General features: G+C 44.4%; 1 protein-coding gene across 2 annotated transcripts; it reads right to left on the reverse strand.

Annotated features, from left to right (window-relative positions):
- zbtb2b (zinc finger and BTB domain containing 2b) lies at nt 1-20,433 on the reverse strand. Of its 2 annotated transcripts, XM_061929541.2 has the most exons (3): nt 20,090-20,433; nt 8,738-8,918; nt 1-2,637 (listed from the first exon to the last, which is right to left on the reverse strand). In XM_061929541.2, the coding sequence occupies exons 2-3, from the start codon at nt 8,908-8,910 to the stop codon at nt 1,317-1,319; spliced, it is 1,494 nt and encodes a 497-aa protein (XP_061785525.1). In that variant the 5' UTR covers nt 8,911-8,918; nt 20,090-20,433; the 3' UTR covers nt 1-1,316. The 2 variants fall into 2 exon arrangements, with proteins under 2 accessions (XP_061785525.1, XP_061785526.1); XM_061929542.2 differs by lacking the exon at nt 20,090-20,433 and having other exon boundaries at nt 8,738-9,078.
- Between the last annotated feature and the right edge of the window lie 241 nt (nt 20,434-20,674).

A 20,674-nucleotide genomic window follows, 5' to 3' on the forward strand; every position in this document is an offset into this window, starting at 1 on the left:
TCTTCACTTTATTAAAAAAAATAGTTGATAGAGAAAATAAAAAGACTCACATTCCTGAGAGCACATTGATCACAGTAGATGTCACTGAGGGGGCGGGACATCATGTTTGAACTCAAGTATTATGGGATGGACTAGTCCTAATGTCTCCATAAACAAGGGCAGGGACAAACAGGACGGTGTCAAACTTCTCAACTTCCTGAGATAGCCACATGTCTCAGCGCGCACGCGCACACGCACGCACTGAGCTGAAGACGTACACGCTCTTGAGTGCTGGACCTTAGCTGACAGTAAAACAGCTCCATCTAGCGGTCGAACTGCAACAACACAACCACAGCTTTTCAACATGTCTGTGCTCTTTTTTAAACACAAATCCAAACTTCAACTGCATCAGAGTCGAAAAGGAGAAGCCATATTTAGCTCGTGTGAAAAAAAATGCCTGAAAAGGACATCATATTTAATATACTGAAAAGCACGTTTCTCCACATTTTGGGGCAAAATCAAATATTTTGACAACAAATATATTAAAAAAATGTATTTGTGGATAAAAATATTTTTTTTAATTTGGAGATGCATGCTTTTCTTTGGAAAACAACTATGAGGAATTGTGTCTTTAATATATTCAATGATTATTCCTAGCAGGGCTGTTGTCAAAATAGTTATAAAGTTAAGGCTACTTTTGTTAATTTCTTGCTCATCCATAATGCAATTTCTACACTTAAAAGCTACATTTATAATAATAACAATAATAATAATAATAATAATAATAATAGGTTCTTTGTCAATGTATCAAAAAGTAGTCCAAAAAATATTTAGGGGCGTTTGGAGTGGATTCAAGTTTACTACAAAAAACAAGTATAAAAAAAAAAAATAAAAAAAATAAAAAAAAAGAATACCGGTAATAATGAAAATGACACAAAAGTAAATCTCCAACTTGTGTTTTAGTTTTCCAAAAAAAAGGGACCAAACTTTGATATTGTAAAAAGTAAGTGTGCTTGTTTCCAGTGGCGGACCAAAACAAACACCATGAAGGTCAACAAATAAAAAAGGTGCAGGTTGTATTGACCAAACGACAAAGAAAGAAACACAATGGAGCTGAAGTCAAAAGGAAGACAGCAAGATTGTCTCGGGCGTTTGTCTTTTTCAATGTCTTTGTGTTTCAGTTGGACAACAACAACAACAACATCTCAGAGTGGAGCCTCTCACTTCCTGTTTCAGGGTAGAAGTCCAGGAAGGTGAGACAGATGAGACAAGATGGCGTTTTGGATTCAAGTTGGCTGACAAACAAACCATCGCTGACGTCACGCTAAGAAAAGTGGCTACTCCACCAGGACGTCCTCCACCTTGATGGCGTCGAGCGGCGTGCCCGAGTTGGACAAATCTGATCCGTCGTCTTTGGAAACCTCCTCGTGCTGCGCCAGCATTCCCGCTGTGGTGTTGCCCTGGAGCCCTGCCAAGCCCCCCTGGGTGAAGCACAGGTGTTTGATGACCTCGTTGGGGCTGGAGAAGGTGGTGGCGCAGATGTTACACTTGTAGGGCTTGGAAGACGCCAAGAACATGGCCTCCATCTGGCTGCTGTCGTCGCCCGCCGCACACAGTTCCATGCTCTGCCGGTCCACCAGCGTGTAGGCGTCGGCGCCCTGGTTGAGGCACACGTGGCGCGCGGCCTGGTTGGCGCGGCAAAAGCTCTTCCCGCAAGCGCTGCACTTGAAGGGCTTGCCCGTGTGGATGTACATGTGCTCGCGCCAGTGGCTCTTCTGGATGAACTTGCGGCCGCACGTGCAGCACTCGTATTTCCGCCGCTTCAGCTCGCGGTCCAGGTCGGCGCTCTCCAGGTTGTCGATGTCCGCAATGTCTGACGGGGGCGGTGTGTCCGCCTGGGAGTTTAAGCCGCCCACCCCCCATCCGGAGGTGGACACCTCAGCGCGAGGGGAGTCGGAGTTGTTGCCCGAGGCCGGCATTTGCTCGCCGTCGCTGATGACCTCCACCGAGGTGCTGGTCTTGCCGGCCTCCAGCATGGTCTGCTCTGCACTCATTAGAGGGGAGGGGGCGCTGTTGAGCTCCCCTGAGCTGTGTGCCAGCACCTGAGTGTGCTGCAGCAGGTGCTCCCTCAGCAGGCTCCTCTGGTTGAAGCGACTCCTGCACAGGTGGCAGGAGTAGTGCTTCCTGAAGGATGCGCTCCTCTTCATGATGCTGGGCTTCACGTGCAGGATGGCGGTGGCGGAGGCCACGTCGGCGCCGAGCGAGTCCAAACCCGACGCCTCCTCGGCGGAAAATTGAGCTCCGCTGGCGGAGGCCTCTGCTCTTGGAGGGGACGGCTTGGACGGAGCCGCGGCGGCAGTGGCGAGCTGCTCCATGTCCACCGGCGAAGAGAGCGGCGTCCCCGCCGACAGCGCCGCCTGCTGGTCGGCGATCTGGATGCCGTAGAGGGAGGTGGAGAGGTTGAGGCTCTGCTCCGGGTGGGAATACGCCGACTGGCTGGCCTCCTGCAGGAGAGGGTAGGCGTGCAGGAAGCGCACGCCTTGCTCCAGGCGAGCGGGGTCAATGAGCTGAGGCGCCAGCTTGCCAGTGTACATCAGGTTGAGCAGGTAGCTGAAGATGTCAGGCTGGATGTCGGCCGCCTTCAGACGCACACAATCACTGGGAAAACACAATGATTACATTTACTTTTACAATCAATTACGGACAATTAGTGCCCAAACGTTTTGGCTCCAAGGGCCAAAATGAAAATGTGCCAAATGTCCGCGTGCCAAAGAGCCATTTTTTTACCATACAACAGCACCACAAGTGAGGATATTAGCCTCACACCGCCATATAAGGTAGTAGAGATTGTCACCTTCAATAGATGGCAACTAGTTTTAGACGTAGACAAACTTTATTGATCCACAAGGGAAATTGTTCCACACAGTAGCTCAGTTACAAAGGATGGAAAGGGTAAGGATGGAAAGGATAATGCACACAAGGGCACAAAAAGAGGGCGAAAACAAAAAGGTATTAAGTAGACTAAAAATGTACAATACTAGCAATATAAAATATAACATGTATGTAATATTTACATATTATATATCCAGTATATTATATATACTGATATATTATGTTATATTATTATATAAAATATAGGCTGTAAAAAAAAAGATCTATAGATTTTATGGTAAAAAAAACTACCAACTCAGTCACCAGAGTTTTACCGTAAAATCTACTCTGTCTTTACACCAAATTATTGTACCGTATTTTTCTGACTATGTGTCGCAGTTTTTTTCATAGTTTGGCCAGGCTCCAGAGCGACTTATGTATGTTTTTTTCCTTCTTTATTATGCATTTTCGGCAGGTGCGACTTATACTTCGGTGCGAATTATACTCCGAAAAATACAGTAAATTTAAAAACTATACTATTGTTTTCTGCAAAACTTCTGGTGACTGAGTTGCCAATTTTTTTCCCCCTGTAAAATCTATGTTTCCCGTTTTAACAGCACATTACTGTAAACTGAAAAGCAGTACCAGTGTTATTTTTACAAAAAAATTTGGCGACTGAGCTGCCAGTGTTTAAAAAGAAAAATTATTTTCAATTTTTTTTTACAGTGCATTGCCGTAAATTGAAAAACAGTACCACAGTTATTTTTACCGCCAAATTCTGTGCTGCCACTTTTTTTAACCCTAAAATCTACGTTCTGTGTTTTTACAGAGAACTGTAAATGGAAAAATGGTAGCACTGATGGTTTTATGGTATATTTCCGGTGACTGAGCTGCCAGGTTTTTACAGTAAAATCTATAGCAGGCCTGGGCAATTATTTTGCCTCGGGGGGGCCGATATATCTATTTTTAGAAACACTAATACAAAACCTTACAATAATGTCTGATTGAAAGCTAAAAACGATTTGGCAGATCACCTTAAAAAACGGAACTTGAATTTTACATTGTTTTACTGAATGAGACACCCAGAATGTACATGAAAATAAAGAATGTGGGATTTACAATATTAACTATGAACGATAAAACACTGAATATTGACAACATGAACGTCACACCCCCTTTTGATCGACATATTTTACAATCAAGCAAAACGCAACAAACACAACGAAATATGAACGCGAAGGGTAAAAAAAAAAACACCTACAATCTGATGTATCTGATACATCACTAAGCTTTAGAACTTTGTTGTAAAAATCTCCTTCCGCGTCTGTCCCTGACACCCACATTTCAGGCTGGCCGCGCTGGAAACACTCTGTGGAAGAGCTCCCCACCCACACTGCTTGGTGCCTCGTCTGAGCTGCTGTGACTTAGATTACCATAGTAACTAATTACATTACCATAGTAATTAATTAGATTACCATAGTAACTAGTATATCATATCATCATATATCAAACCGATCGCTGCTAGTCCTCTTTTGCTAACACGCTAGCAGCTAACAGGCTACGTATAGACTGACCATACGTCCTCTTTTCACTGGCCATGTCATCTTTTGCGGAGCTGTCAGGGCGGAGTTTCATAAATGCCTCAAATGTCCGGCATTTTGAGTATTGTTTACACAACGTGCAGTACGCTACTTAATATGTCCGTGTGGAAACTCGTTCGGTACACTTCCGCACAGAAACGAAACCCCCGTACCAAAACGGTTCGATACAAATACACATACCGTTACACCCCTAATATTTTGATTATTGTTTTTCAGCTGTTTGTAAATGTAGCAATTTATAAACAAAAGTTAAAAAAAAAACTTTTGTTTATAAAACAAAAGTTTATAAACTTTTGTTTTATAAAAACAGCAGCATTGTTGACTATTTTAAAAACAGCATTAATTGTTGACTATTTTAATTTAGTCAACAATTAAAATAGTTGACTAAATTAATCGCCAACTATTTTTATAATCGATTTTAATTGACTCCTCTCTGAGCTGCCACCTTAACGTGGTAGAGGAGTTTGCGTGTCCCAATGATCCTAGGAGCTATGTTGTCCGGGGGCTTTATGCCCCCTGGTAGGGTCTCCCAAGACAAACTGGTCCTAGGTGAGGGATCAGACAAAGAGCAGCTCGAAGACCTTTATGAAGAAAACAAACAAGGAACCCAGATTTCCCTTGCCCGGACACGGGTCACCGGGGCCCCCCTCTGGAGCCAGGCCCGGAGGTGGGGCACGATGGCGAGCGCCTGGTGGCCGGGCCTGTCCCCATGGGGCCCGGCCGGGCACAGCCCGAAGAGGCAACGTGGGTCCCCCCTCCAATGGGCTCACCACCCATAGCAGGGGTCATAGAGGTCGGGTGCGATGTGAGCTGGGCGGCAGCCGAGGGCAGGGCACTTGGCGGTCCGATCCTCGGCTACAGAAGCTAGCTCTTGGGACGTGGAACGTCACCTCGCTGGGGGGGAAGGAGCCTGAGCTAGTGCGCGAGGTGGAGAAGTTCCGGCTAGATATAGTCGGACTCACTTCGACGCACAGCAAGGGCTCTGGAACCAGTTCTCTCGAGAGGGGCTGGACTCTCTTCCACTCTGGTGTTGCCGGCAGTGAGAGGCGACGGGCTGGGGTGGCAATTCTTGTTTCCCCCCGGCTCAGAGCCTGTACGTTGGAGTTCAACCCGGTGGACGAGAGGGTAGCTTCCCTGCGCCTTCGGGTGGGGGAACGGGTCCTGACTGTGGTTTGCGCTTACGCGCCAAACCGCAGCTCAGAGTACCCACCCTTTTTGGATTCACTCGAGGGAGTACTTGAGAGTGCTCCCCCGGGTGATTCCCTCGTTCTACTGGGGGACTTCAATGCTCATGTTGGCAGCGACAGTGAAACCTGGAGAGGCGTGATTGGGAAGAATGGCTGCCCGGATCTGAACCCGAGCGGTGTTTTGTTATTGGACTTTTGTGCCCGTCACAGATTGTCCATAACGAACACCATGTTCAAACATAAGGGTGTCCATATGTGCACTTGGCACCAGGACACCCTAGGCCGCAGTTCCATGATCGACTTTGTAGTTGTGTCATCGGATTTGCGGCCTCATGTTTTGGACACTCGGGTGAAGAGAGGGGCGGAGCTTTCTACCGATCACCACCTGGTGGTGAGTTGGCTGCGATGGTGGGGGAGGATGCCGGACAGACCTGGCAGGCCCAAACGCATTGTGAGGGTTTGCTGGGAACGTCTGGCAGAGTCTCCTGTCAGAGAGAGTTTCAACTCCCACCTCCGGAAGAACATGTCACGAGGGAGGTGCTGGACATTGAGTCTGAATGGACCATGTTCCGCGCCTCTATTGTCGAGGCGGCTGATTGGAGCTGTGGCCGCAAGGTAGTTGGTGCTTGTCGTGGCGGTAATCCTAGAACCCGTTGGTGGACACCGGCGGTGAGGGATGCCGTCAAGCTGAAGAAGGAGTCCTATCGGGTTCTTTTGGCTCATAGGACTCCTGAGGCAGCGGACAAGTACCGACAGGCCAAGCGGTGTGCGGCTTCAGCGGTCGCAGAGGCAAAAACTCGGACATGGGAGGAGTTCGGTGAGGCCATGGAAAACGACTTCCGGACGGCTTCGAAGCAATTCTGGTCCACCATCCGCCGCCTCAGGAAGGGGAAGCAGTGCACTATCAACACCGTGTATGGTGAGGATGGTGTTCTGCTGACCTCGACTGCGGATGTTGTGGATCGGTGGAGGGAATACTTCGAAGACCTCCTCAATCCCACCAACACGTCTTCCTATGAGGAAGCAGTGCCTGGGGAGTCTGTGGTGGGCTCTCCTATTTCTGGGGCTGAGGTTGCTGAGGTAGTTAAAAAGCTCCTCGGTGGCAAGGCCCCGGGGGTAGATGAGATCCGCCCGGAGTTCCTTAAGGCTCTGGATGCTGTGGGGCTGTCTTGGTTGACAAGACTCTGCAGCATCGCGTGGACATCGGGGGCGGTACCTCTGGATTGGCAGACCGGGGTGGTGGTCCCTCTCTTTAAGAAGGGGAACCGGAGGGTGTGTTCTAACTATCGTGGGATCACACTCCTCAGCCTTCCCGGTAAGGTCTATTCAGGTGTACTGGAGAGAAGGCTACGTCGGATAGTCGAACCTCGGATTCAGGAGGAACAGTGTGGTTTTCGTCCTGGTCGTGGAACTGTGGACCAGCTCTATACTCTTGGCAGGGTCCTTGAGGGTGCATGGGAGTTTGCCCAACCAGTCTACATGTGTTTTGTGGACTTGGAGAAGGCATTCGACCGTGTCCCTCGGGAAGACCTGTGGGGAGTGCTCAGAGAGTACGGGGTATCGGACTGTCTGATTGTGGCAGTCCGCTCCCTGTATGATCAGTGCCAGAGCTTGGTCCGCATTGCCGGTAGTAAGTCGGACATGTTTCCAGTGAGGGTTGGACTCCGCCAAGGCTGCCCTTTGTCACCGATTCTGTTCATAACTTTTATGGACAGAATTTCTAGGCGCAGTCAAGGCGTTGAGGGGATCTGGTTTGGTGGCTGCAGGATTAGGTCTCTGCTTTTTGCAGATGATGTGGTCCTGATGGCTTCATCTGGCCAGGATCTTCAGCTCTCACTGGATCGGTTCGCAGCTGAGTGTGAAGCGACTGGGATGAGAATCAACACCTCTAAGTCCGAGTCCATGGTTCTCGCCCGGAAAAGGGTGGAGTGCCATCTCCGGGTTGGGGAGGAGATCTTGCCCCAAGTGGAGGAGTTCAAGTACCTCGGAGTCTTGTTCACGAGTGAGGGAAGAGTGGATCGTGAGATCGACAGGCGGTTCGGTGCGGCGTCTTCAGTAATGCGGACGCTGTATCGATCCGTTGTGGTGAAGAAGGAGCTGAGCCGGAAGGCAAAGCTCTCAATTTACCGGTCGATCTACGTTCCCATCCTCACCTATGGTCATGAGCTTTGGGTTATGACCAAAAGGACAAGATCACGGGTACAAGCGGCCGAAATGAGTTTCCTCCGCCGGGTGGCGGGGCTCTCCCTTAGAGATAGGGTGAGAAGCTGTGCCATCCGGGGGGAGCTCAAAGTAAAGCCGCTGCTCCTCCACATCGAGAGGAGCCAGATGAGGTGGTTCGGGCATCTGGTCAGGATGCCACCCGAACGCCTCCCTAGGGAGGTGTTTAGGGCACGTCCGACCGGTAGGAGGCCGCGGGGAAGACACAGGACACGTTGGGAAGACTATGTCTCCCGGCTGGCCTGGGAACACCTCGGGGTCCCACAGGAAGAGCTGGACGAAGTGGCTGGGGAGAGGGAAGTCTGGGCTTCCCTGCTTAGGCCCTAGTATACTTTGGGCATCCCCTGCTCTGAAGGTGGACCAAATCTGGTGGTGAGTGAGCAAATGCCGTCAAGCTACAGTGGCTGTTTAGTAGAGTGTGTTGAGCTCTGCGCACTTTCGATGTCATGTTTAATAAAAGCACTGACATTTGGTGTATTTGCCAGAATAATAATAGCGCAGTAAAGGTGCATGTTTTGAAATACGTTCACTCTTGGGTGTGCAGCGGTTGAAAAGTAGAATAATCACATGAGAGTGTGTAGCATAGTTAGCTAAGAATGGAGGTATTATAATGATGGTCTGCATAGGGACGTAAAGAAAGATAGGACTTTGCTTTGATGATTGATTAATGGTGTCTAGAAGTAATAATAAAAATAATAATATGGGCTGCTTACATTGCAAGTGCCCATTCAAAGTAATAGTAATATTTATATTAATAATAATACACTACTTGGTTGCAAGCAGCAGAGGCGCTGCTGATTTAGCATCAACTAGTCTGCTCAGCGTTGTTGCTTGCTAAAACCCCCGCTTGTCCCCATTGTGGGTCTGTGCCTGCTGTACCTGTCCTGGTGAATGAAGAGCATTCTGAAGTAGTTGGAGAAGGCAGCCAGCACGGCCTTGTGGGCTTTAAAGAAGACGTCTCCTATAGCCACCGTGCAGTCGCACAGGAAGCCGAACTCCCTCTGAGCGTTGAGCTGCTGCAGCAGGATAAGACCGTGGTTGGCCAACTCCATTCTTCAACCTACACACACACACACACGCACACACACACACACACATCAGTTTCCTGTCTGTGACAAGACCGGAGGTTGTTACTACCGCAGAGAACCGGGGCTCACAAGCGTTGAAGACTAAAAGCCCTTCACTAATTAGAATTACTTGACAAAGACCATGTGCTTGTCGTCAACTGATGTTCTTACTGTTTATGACCGACAACATGAAAAAAAAAATTAAATCATCTCCCTGACTTGTTTGCTCTACTTTAGAGAGAAGAGGCGTTGAAATGCTCGTTTTTTTTAAATTGTAGGCTTTAAACACTTCCCCAGGCTTAGTTACAGCTCCACATCTTAAAATAAAGGCCGAAGCGCTGCCAACTGTCAGTCAGTCACCTCCAGCAGTTTGAGGATGTTGTTTACCTTTGCAAATAAGCTAACCAATCACGACGCTGCTATTGACTGTAATGTAGCTCACATAGCTATGCTAGTGTTGCTAACATGTGTGTCCTTCTTCCCACTCCTTAATGTTACATTCTTGTATGTGATATATGGCATCTATAATGTTGGGACAAGTGTAGAGTTAGAGTGTAAAAAGCGGATAAAAGTACACAATACTACTTCTTGGAGAGTAAAAATGCAACAATATGATAATTTCCTATCATGGTTATTGTGACAAAAATGATCATTATCGTGGTATTGTTGAGTGTGCTTAAAAATAACTTTTACACACACCGAAATCTTTTAACTAAGTCTATTGAAAAACAATAAACTTTCTTGGCAGAAGAAATATTAAATATTGTTCTTGCTTCTTAAGATCCATATGAGTGTTTGAATAGGTTTATCTTCTTCCAAGTGTTTTTAATGATATAGAAAATGTTTTACTTCCGGTTTATAAAGTTAAAGTTAAAGTACCAATGATTGTCACACACACACTAGGTGTGGCGAAATTATTCTCTGCATTTGACCCATCACCCTTGATCACCCCCTGGGAGGTGAGGGGAGCAGTGGGCAGCAGCGGTGGCCGCGCCCGGGAATCATTTTGGTGATTTAACCCCCAATTCCAACCCTTGATGCTGAGTGCCAAGCAGGGAGGTAATGGGTCCCATTTTTATAGTCTTTGGTATGACTCGGCCGGGGTTTGAACTCACAACCTACCGATCTCAGGACGGACACTCTAACCACTAGGCCACTGAGTAGGTGACATCACACGAGTTCACTTCCTGTTGTCATTTAATAGATCGATTTGTTTAAACCAGTTTAGATTGGGGTATGTCATGCAAAACCAACTATTCTTACATATTGGTACCTCTTTTGTGTATTTGGGATCTGCATAAGTCCCAAAAATTTGAAACCAAACCATGGAGGCATTGCCGAGATGATTATAAAACAATCTTGCCTTCCTTCCTTCAGACAATTGAGGGACAGCTGAGCTCATACTCCAACAGGCTCCTTCAGCTTCGTTCCCACAGTGTTCCATTCAAGAACTCCTTCACCCCACACTCCATCCAGCTGTATAATCACTCGCCATACAGCAATAGATGATGTCTGTCTACTACCTGACACCTGACATGTTAGCTACCTCTCTTTGTTTATAATGTCTATTTTCTGCTGGATCTACTCTCTAGTTTATGCTGCAGCTGTTACATATACTGTAATATTGTACATAGTAATTGTTATATATTGTATATATGATATAAACATATAATATATCAGTATATGTCATATACTGTATATATAATATGTAAATATTACATACATGTTATATTTTATATTGCTACTACGGTACATTTTTAGTCTATTTTATACCTGCATTGTCCTTTCCATCCTTACACTTTCCATCCTTTGTAACGGAGTTACTGAGTGGAACAATTTCCCTTGTGGATCATTAAAGTTTGTCTAAGTCTAAGTCTTCATACTTCTGACAATCGAGCCGTTTGGAATTTGTCCAATTTGTGCCGTATTTGCCAAGTGTGACGGAAGCAGATATCTCCATATATGGTAGAGGTTTAACCGAAGAGCTTTGCACGAGTCCGCTGTTGTAGTCAAGAAGCTCCTTTTTTTCTCTATCCTCTTGTTGTAGGGCAGACTGGCTCGTATATGCACATGCATCTTCCGCTGTTGCCATTTCTAATACAAAGTAACGTATAGTTCTAACTTGTCAGTGGACTCCATATCAACACCATCATCAAGCCGCTTTTTAACCGCCTCTTCAGAATGTGCCGTTTCGTAGGCGGTCTATTTACGTGCCTCCACTTCGACTGCGTCTTGACCCTGCTAGCCATATTGTAGTTTTTAGCGCTTCCATATGGAGTCTACTGACAGATATAAGTGAGAACTATACGCTACTTTGTATTAGCAATGGCAACAGCAGAGGATGCATGTGCATGTACGAGCCAGTCTGCCCTACAACAAGAGGATAGAGGGAAAAAAAGAAGGAACTTATTGACTACAACGTAGGACTACAATGGCGGACTCATACAAAGGTCTTTGGGTACCATATATGGGATATCCAATGACAAAAATGTCACAAATTAGGCAAATTCTTAACGGCTCATTTGGAGGAAGTATGAAGGAGGGCAGGATTGTTTATAAATATCTAGGCCGGGGGTCGGCAACCCAACATGTTGAAAGAGCCATATTGGACCAAAAATACAAAAAACATATCTGTGTGGAGCCGCAAAAAGTTAAAAGCCTTATGTAGGTTTAAAGAAAGCAACACATTAAGTAAGCGTCTCAAAGGGTTAGATAACTCCTGGAAATTACTGTCTTAAAACTGCCAAAGGTATAGATCTGTGTGGGGCCCAAGTTAAAGGAAAGGACAAGCTGTCTTCTTCAAATGGATTTATTACAATCTTGGCAAGCTGGGTAATGTTTGCTGTGGTCTGGAACAACATGGCACACAATCCGAAATTCAGCCAATATTACATACAGATAATGTGTAATGAGACATGCAAATATAAATTAAATACACAGAGGGCATAAGTAAAGGAAATTAAATGAACTCAAATATACCTACAAATGAGGCACATTGGTGAAATATGTACACACAGCTAGCCCAAATAGCATGTTAGCATGGACTATTAGTCAATAACATCAACAAAGCTCACCTTTGTGCATTCACGCACAGCATAAAACATTTGGTGGACAAAATGAGACAAAGAAGGATTGGCATTAAACACGTCTTTCTGTTGCAGCGTCGGAGAAAGTTGTACATGCAAACCAACTACGGTGAGTTCAAGGACCGCCAAAATTAGTAGGACACAACGGCGCTGGCCAAATACTGTCAGTGAAACAAACACAAACATATCAAACAGTGGGCTTTCTAACAATTAGGAAGGTTTGTGTCTTGCTTGTCCTCCTACGGAAACATTATTACAACAACAAAATATATTTTTCCCCCCATCTTTTTCCATTTTTGAAAAAGCTCCAGGGAGCCACTGGGGCGGTGCTAATGAGCCGCATGTGGCTCGAGAGCCAAGGGTTGCTGACCCCCAATCGAGGCAATGCCTCCATGGTTTGATTTCAAAATTTCGGGCCTTATGCAGATCCCAAATACACAAAAACAGGTACCAATGGGTAAGAAAAGTCGGGTTTTGCATAATAAGTGTCCTTTAAATATAAACAAATGTATCCCAACATGACCCCCTTTAATGGGGAAAGACGTTAATGTGTCTTGTATTCATGTTAGCGAGGGCAAACTAGCCCTACCTTGCTTCTCCAGTAAACGAGCAAGCATCCTGTGAGTTTATCAAAAGGTTATCAATCATGATTTTACAATAATTTTAATTAAAAACTGTAAAACTAATTGTTAGGAGGTTTACCGAAGTTTATCATAATATCGTTAATTTCCTATTGGAGACGCAAATTGTAGGACAAACAGTTCATTAGCATTCAAGCAACAGACACAAAATGGTACAAATTGCTAAAATAAACTCTAAATTTCATCATGAAGGCTCAATTTTGGCCAAGTCACCTTTAATATATTATCATGGGGCACGTATTCGGTGAGAAATGTCGATTTTTACATCAAGCAGGCTTTCACACGCTTGACTTTCTTCCTCTCAAGTCTTACGCACCGGACATGTCAGAGCTTGACGCGTCCCGCTGACCTATTGGAACGGGCGCCGTCGACCCGAGAGGTCCCTGGAGGACCGGGAAGGCTTGGGGCCGTCACATGATCGGGGTGATGGGTGTCGGCACACATTCCTCCTTTCCACCCATGGGGAAGACCTTCTCCCGGAAGAAGGCAGAGCATGACGGACGCTTGTCGGTTCATTTACTTGGTGTAACCGTCAGTGTGGAGCTGAGCACCCCCGCTACAGGATAAGTACTGCACTGCCACGGGTGTGGGTGCAGTTACAGGAAAGGCTGTGTTTACTACAGGGGCATTTACACAACACTTTAAAATGGAGGACATGCACTAGGGGTGTTAAAAAAAGATTTTCGAATGAATCGCGATTTATATTTGTAACGATTCTTAATCGATTAAAAAAAAAAATCGATTGTTTCTAAAAATCCTGTCCTGTCCAGTCACTCAGGCAAATCATATTGTTGATGTACATTTCCATATGAGTTGGGAAATTGTATTAGATGTAAATATAAACAGAATACAATGATTTGCAAATCCTTTTCAACCCATATTCAATTGAATGCACTACAAAGACAAGATATTTGATGTTCAAACTCATAAACTTTATTTTTTTTTGCAAATAATATTTAACTTAGAATTTCATGGCTGCAACACGCGCCAAAGTATTTGGGAAAGGGCATGTTCACCACTGTGTTACATGGCATTTCCTTTTAACAACACTCAGTAAACGTTTGGGAACTGAGGAGACACATTTTTTAAGCTTCTCAGGTGGAATTCTTTCCCATTCTTGCTTGATGTACAGCTTAAGTTGTTCAACAGTCCGGGGGTCTCCGTTGTGGTATTTTAGGCTTCATAATGCGCCACACATTTTCAATGGGAGACAGGTCTGGACTACAGGCAGGCCAGTCTAGTACCCACACTCTTTTACTATGAAGCCACGTTGATGTAACACATGGCTTGGCATTGTCTTGTTGAAATAAGCAGGGGCGTCCATGGTAACGTTGCTTGGATGGCAACATATGTTGCTCCAAAACCTGTATGTACCTTTCAGCATTAATGGCGCCTTCACAGATGTGTAAGTTACCCATGTCTTGGCCACTAATACACCCCCATACCATCACAGATGTTGGCTTTTCAACTTTGCACCTATAACAATCCGGATGGTTCTTTTCCTTTTTGGTCCGGAGGACACAACGTCCACAGTTTCCGAAAACAATTTGAAATGTGGACTGGTCAGACCACAGAACACTTTTCCACTTTGTATCAGTCCATCTTAGATGAGCTCAGGCCCAGCGAAGCCGACGGCGTTTCTGGGTGTTGTTGATAAACGGTTTGCGCCTAGCATAGGAGAGTTTTAACTTGCACTTACAGATGTAGCAACCAACTGTTGTTACTGACAGTGGGTTTCTGAAGTGTTCCTGAGCCCATGTGGTGATATCCTTTACACACTGATGTCGCTTGTTGATGCAGTACAGCCTGAGGGATCGAAGGTCACGGGCTTAGCTGCTTACGTGCAGTGATTTCTCCAGATTCTCTGAACCCTTTGATGATATTACGGACCGTAGATGGTGAAATCCCTATATTCCTTGCAATAGCTGGTTGAGAAAGGTTTTTCTTAAACTGTTCAACAATTTGCTCACGCATTTGTTGACAAAGTGGTGACCCTCGCCCCATCCTTGTTTGTGAATGACTGAGCATTTCATGGAATCTACATTTATACCCAATCATGGCACCCACCTGTTCCCAATTTGCCTGTTCACCTGTGGGATGTTCCAAATAAGTGTTTGATGAGCATTCCTCAACTTTATCAGTATTTATTGCAAAAAAATGTTTATCAGTTTGAACATCAAATATGTTGTCTTTGTAGCATATTCAACTGAATATTGTTTGAAAATGATTTGCAAATCATTGTATTCTGTTTATATTTACATCTAACACAATTTCCCAACTCATATGGAAACGGGGTTTGTAGATGCCCATATCTGCTGTAAATATTTACTTTAGAAAAGAGAAATATTAGATACTTCTATTGTTACCTTATTTATATTTGAATGTATTAAATGTTCGGGTAGAATTTTATTAAACAAAACCAGTTTTCTTTTAAATGGGTTATACTTGTATAGCGCTTTTCTACCTTCAAGGTACTCAAAGGGCCTTGACACTATTTCCACATTCACCCATTCACACACACATATTCACACACTGATGGCGGGAGCTGCCATGCAAGGCCCTAACCACGACCCATCAGGAGCAAGGGTGAGGTGTCTTGCTCAAGGACACAGCGGACGTGACGAGGTTGGTAGAAGGTGGGGATCGAACCAGTAACCCTCAGGTTGCTGGCACGGCCACTCTCTCAGCAGCGCCACGCCGTCCCCTAAGTAATATAGAAATGTATCACAGCTGTTCATCTATTTTATGGAGGAATGTAGTTTATTATAGAGATGCAACCAATGTTAGTAAAAAGTATGGATTTTGAATCGAGAATTGATTCTGAATTATGCGGTGCCCAAAGATTCACAGCCCTAACATGCACGTAAAGTATGTTTCTACTAGGGTTGTACGGTATACCGGTATTAGTATAGTACCGTGATACTACTGAATCATATTCGGTACTATACTGCCTCTGAAAAGTACCGGTCCGCCACTTCTAAGTCGCTAATCCTCGCCTCTATGGCGACAAATAAAGTAAGTTTCTTACAAGTATCATCCCTGCAGGGCAAGAAATAGCTAAACATGCTTCACTACACACCGTGGTTTACCGGCATCAAAATGTAAACAAACGCCAATGGTGGATCCACACCTAACATCCACTGTAATGATACCAAGTACAGGAGTGTATATAGTCGATACTACTATGATTATGTCGATATTTTTTTGGCATCACATCTTCTTTCCTTTAAAAAAAATGTATATTATGTTTATAAACTCAGGAAATATGTCCCTGGACACATGAGGACTTTGAATACGACCAATGTATGATTCTGTAACGACTTGGTATCGGATTGATACCCAAATTTGTGGTATCATCCAAAACTAATGTCAAGTATCAAACAAGAGAAGAATAAGTGATTATTACATTTGAACAGAAATGTAGATAGAACATGTTGAAAGAGAAAGTAAGCAGATATTAACATTAAATGAACAAGAAGATTAATAATTAATTTTCTACCACTTGTCCCTCATAATTTTGACAAAATAATATAATGATAAATGACAATATGTTACTGCATACATCAGCAGCTAAATTAGGAGCCTTTGTTTGCTTACTTACAACTAAAAGACAAGTTGTCTTGTATGTTCACTATTTTATTTAAGGACAAACTTGCAATAATAAACATATGTTTAATGTACCGTAAGATTTTTTGTTAAAATAAAGCCAATAATGCAATTTTTTGTGGTCCCCTTTATTTAGAAAAGTACCGAAAAGTTTCGAAATACTTTTGGTACCGGTACCAAAATATTGGTATCGGGACAACACTAGTTTCTACTAAACAACAATGGTGCTGTTTACTACACTGGAGCAGCAATATCCCACGATAAAAACATGTAACCAGGTAGCTTCTGCAAATAGTGTCTCTATCGCCAACTACTGGCGTGGTGTGGCGTGGCATGCATATCGCAGTGTCTTCAGCTTGTTTTTGCCGGGTTTCCAAGTGAACAGAGATTGTTTTGACAATATTGTCTGTACGCAGCATTAACTAATCGCACCTTATAAACCGGCGGCCCATCTTGCCATCTGCCTGGAGCAGATGGTCGCACACCCGGCGCCCGGTCCTCGCTTCTCCCCTACCCCGTTAAAGAAAGAAAGACCCACTTGGCAATAAAAAAATTTTTTTTGCCTGGAGATTGTAAATAGGATGTTGTGGGAATTGATCACACAATGAAAGTCAGCTGTGTGAAACTACAATTAATCCGTATGCAGATTTTAAATGACCATGGTATATTTCCTGGATGCTCTGTGTGTATCCTCTTTTTTTAACTGAACAAAACTCAACATTCCTGTCACTGAATACCCCAATGATCCTAGCAGGAAGCAGATGATTTTAGCTAAGCGTCAAAAATAGTCCCTCATCCATTTGATTTCAATACTTTGTAACAAATATAGCCCAGCTTCAATAGTTCATCAGTTTATAAAAGTGTTGCCTTTAATAGTACATAGTAGAACACTCCATCTGTTTAGTTTGATACAAATAATCCATTTATCTGTCCTGTTAAGTCTTTAAAATGAACTCAACAAGTCTTTATTAGTCCGAGAGAGGATGTTTAAGCATAGACTTGATTAACTTAACTCTTTGGCTTTTATGCTTAAACTCTGGTTTGTCTGCTAATGCATGTGGAATTAAATGTCTAAATGGTCGGGACTTTGTTCTACTTCAGTTGTATCATTTATCCTCCAGAGAGGCAGTGGACATTTGCTTTTGCTCTACTTCTTTTGTCAGAGTTACAATTTCCAGAGGGGAATAGCCCCTGTTATTGCAGGCTTGTGCAAAACTACAAATTTCAATTCAGTTATTTTAAGTGGATTTACAGAAAGCGGAATTAAACGACGGCCAAGTAACAGGAATAATTTGTCACGTTTTTGTCTTAAACAGTCGTGTATGGAATGTAAAGCATGGTTCACGAAATCTGCGTTCAAAGAACTCCGGCTTATTAGTGATTCCCAGAGCCCAAAAAAAGTCTGCGGGCTATAGAGCGTTTTCTATTCGGGCTCTAGTACTCTGGAATGCCCTACCGGTAACAGTAAGAGATGCTACCTCAGTAGAAGCATTTAAGTCCCATCACCTACTCAGTGGCCTAGTGGTTAGAGTGTCCGTCCTGAGATCGGTAGGTTGTGAGTTCAAACCCCGGCCGAGTCATACCAAAGACTATAAAAAATGGGACCCATTACCTCCCTGCTTGGCACTCAGCATCAAGGGTTGGAATTGGGGGTTAAATCACCAAAATGATTCCCGGGCGCAGCCACCGCTGCTGCCCACTGCTCCCCTCACCTCCCAGGGGGTGATCAAGGGTGATGGGTCAAATGCAGAGAATAATCTCGCCACACCTAGTGTGTGTGTGACAATCATTGGTACTTTAACTTTAACTTTAAAACTCATTTGTATACTCTAGCCTTTAAATAGACCCTCCTTTTAGACCAGATAATCTGTCGTCTCTTTTCTGCTCTGCCCCCCTCACCTGCGTGGAGAGGTTATTAGGTGACCACAGATGACGCGCTAGCTGTTCAAAGTCGGGACCCGGGGTGGACCACTCATCTGTGCATCAGATGGAGACGTCTCTGCGCTGCTGACTTGTCTCCACTCAAGATGATCTCCTGCTGGCCCCACCATGAACTAGACTCTCACACTATTAACTAGATCCATTCCAAGGTTTCTCATTGTATCCCATTGGGTTGAGTTTTTCCTTACCCTGATGTGGGATCTGAGCCGAGGGTGTCATTGTGGCTTGTGCAGCCCTTTGAGACACTTGTGATTTAGGGCTGTATAAATAAACTTTGATTGATTGATTGATTCTGGAATGCACTAAGATAGGGGGGCCCAAACTCTTCCCAGCCAGGACCACATACAGAAAGATTGAAGGATGTGGTGGCCACTTTGATACATTTTGTACATTAAAGAAACTAAAACCAATACGATGCAGATCAGTCAAATTCAATATGCTAAACTACAAGCAAAACATCCACATTAAAGTTAAAGTTAAAGTACCCATGATTGTCACACACACACACTAGGTGTGGCGAAATTATTCTCTGCATTTGACCCATCACCCTTGATCACCCCCTGGGAGGTGAGGGGAGCAGTGAGCAGCAGCGGGGGCCACGCCCGGGAATCATTTTTGGTGATTAAACCCCCAATTCCAACCCTTGATGCTGAGTGCCAAGCAGGGAGGTAATGGATCCCATTTTTATAGTCTTTGGTATGACTCCAGGCCTATATTTGTGTAATAGGAATCAAAAATGTAATAAAATGTATAGAATAATAATTTGGTAATTAAAAATAGAAATATCAATAGGGCTTTTGCCTTGCTGCTCAGGCCCTAAATAGTGTGATATCTAATCTAACCCCCTGGAAATGTTCAATTTATTTTTCTTCTTTACTAATGATAGTATTGTTCTGACAACTAAAACTTATTTTGAGGGCTTTTTGAAGGCTTAATTTACCATATCTTGCAAGAAATGTTTACATATTTATCATGACAGGATGCACAAAAATCATCAAAGACCATAAACAGGCCATTTTAGTTGTCAGTTCCCATGGGGGGGGGGTTTCTCTCTGTTTTTTGTGTGTAATTTTCTAATCGCGTTTATTTTGTCTGAAGAATGTGTCACGGGCCAATGAAAAATTAGCCCTGGGCCACTGTTTGGACACCACTGCACTAACATGATCAATTGGAACTGCAATTCCACTTCCTTTTTGCAACCTCAATCAAAATTCAATTCAAATTGGATTGGAATTTAGGAGATATTTTCAATTCAATTCGGAATTTTGCACAGACCAGGTGGATTGTTTGAATGAATGAGAAAAAAATTGGGGGAATCTTAAAAATACATTTTAAAAAAAAAAGCACTGAATAGCACGAAATTAGATAGGTTTAAAATAAATGTATGTTTTAGTTATAACTCAAATTTTAAAAGCAGAAATGGAACTAACTGTTTAGGCAGGGCTTTCAATAGTAGCTTGTTTGCAGGCGATGTAGTACCGCCCCTGCTGAGAGGCAGACAGACACGTGGAGCAGCCACTTCCGTAGTATAAATAAGTTATTCCCACTTTAGAAAAACACTAATCTTGTTCCCACCTTTCAAAAGTGAAATACAACTGCATGCATATGTGGGCAGCACTTGGGCGACGTAAACATTTTTTTTTCAGGGGCGAATGAGAATTGAGAAGAGAAACAGCAGATTCGACACAATGTTGACCTAAAGTGGTCTCGCACCAGAAACTGACGTGCCTTGCGCGCACGCGGGCCGGCGAGCGCGCGCACGCACCGAGGGGGATGGGGCTGCTTGCTAGCAAAGACTAACAACTTCCCCCGTGCGACAAACAAGCCAACGTATGAAAATAGCGCTAATTGGGAGTCAAATGTTGCATTTTCGCGACTTCTCGGTCGTACCTTAGCACTCGCCGTCCGTCTGAATCGTCGTCGCCGTGCCGCCGCCACCGTCTGTGTGTCACCGGGCTGGAGGACTCTCGCTCTGCGCCGTCCGTCCGTCCTCTCCGGGCTCCCAGCAGCTTTGTAGCGGCGGCGGAGAGGGTCGTCGGTTGTTTTCCGGTTTAGGGGGTTTTACGTTACAATCACATGACTGTGGCGAAGGAGCCAGCCAGCCGTTGCAGGATCCGTTGGGCAAGGGGGCGGTCGCGTTAACGTTAATTCCCCCCCCCCCCCTTACACACACACACACTCAACGCTCTGCCCTTTTTTTGTTGTTTTTAAGCCGCCGTTAGACCAAAAAAAAAAAAAAAGCCCCGCGGTGTGGAGATGAGCCGGCGACTCTAACCGCTGCTACACGCTAACTGTTAGCTTACTGTTCCGTCTCTCTGCCCTTTAAATGTCATATTTTCACTTGTTGTTTGAAAATGCAACTAAGCTTATTATTTTGTGTATAGCGACTATCTTAAAACTCTACCCTCAGTTATGAATAAAGTCATACATTAAGCATTATGTTAGCACCAGCTTAAGGTCTTCTATAACACAGGA

Source organism: Nerophis lumbriciformis, linkage group LG34 (assembly GCF_033978685.3).
Source record: "Nerophis lumbriciformis linkage group LG34, RoL_Nlum_v2.1, whole genome shotgun sequence".
Classification (NCBI taxonomy): domain Eukaryota; kingdom Metazoa; phylum Chordata; class Actinopteri; order Syngnathiformes; family Syngnathidae; genus Nerophis; species Nerophis lumbriciformis.

Coding starts and splice junctions, on each gene's coding strand:
- zbtb2b (XM_061929541.2), bottom strand. CDS start 8,910: ATGGAGTTGGCCAACCACGGTCTTATCCTGCTGCAGCAGCTCAACGCT. Junction 2,638..8,737: donor CTCTTCATTCACCAGGACAG/GTACAGCAGGCA, acceptor GTGTTTTCCCAG/TGATTGTGTGCGTCTGAAGG.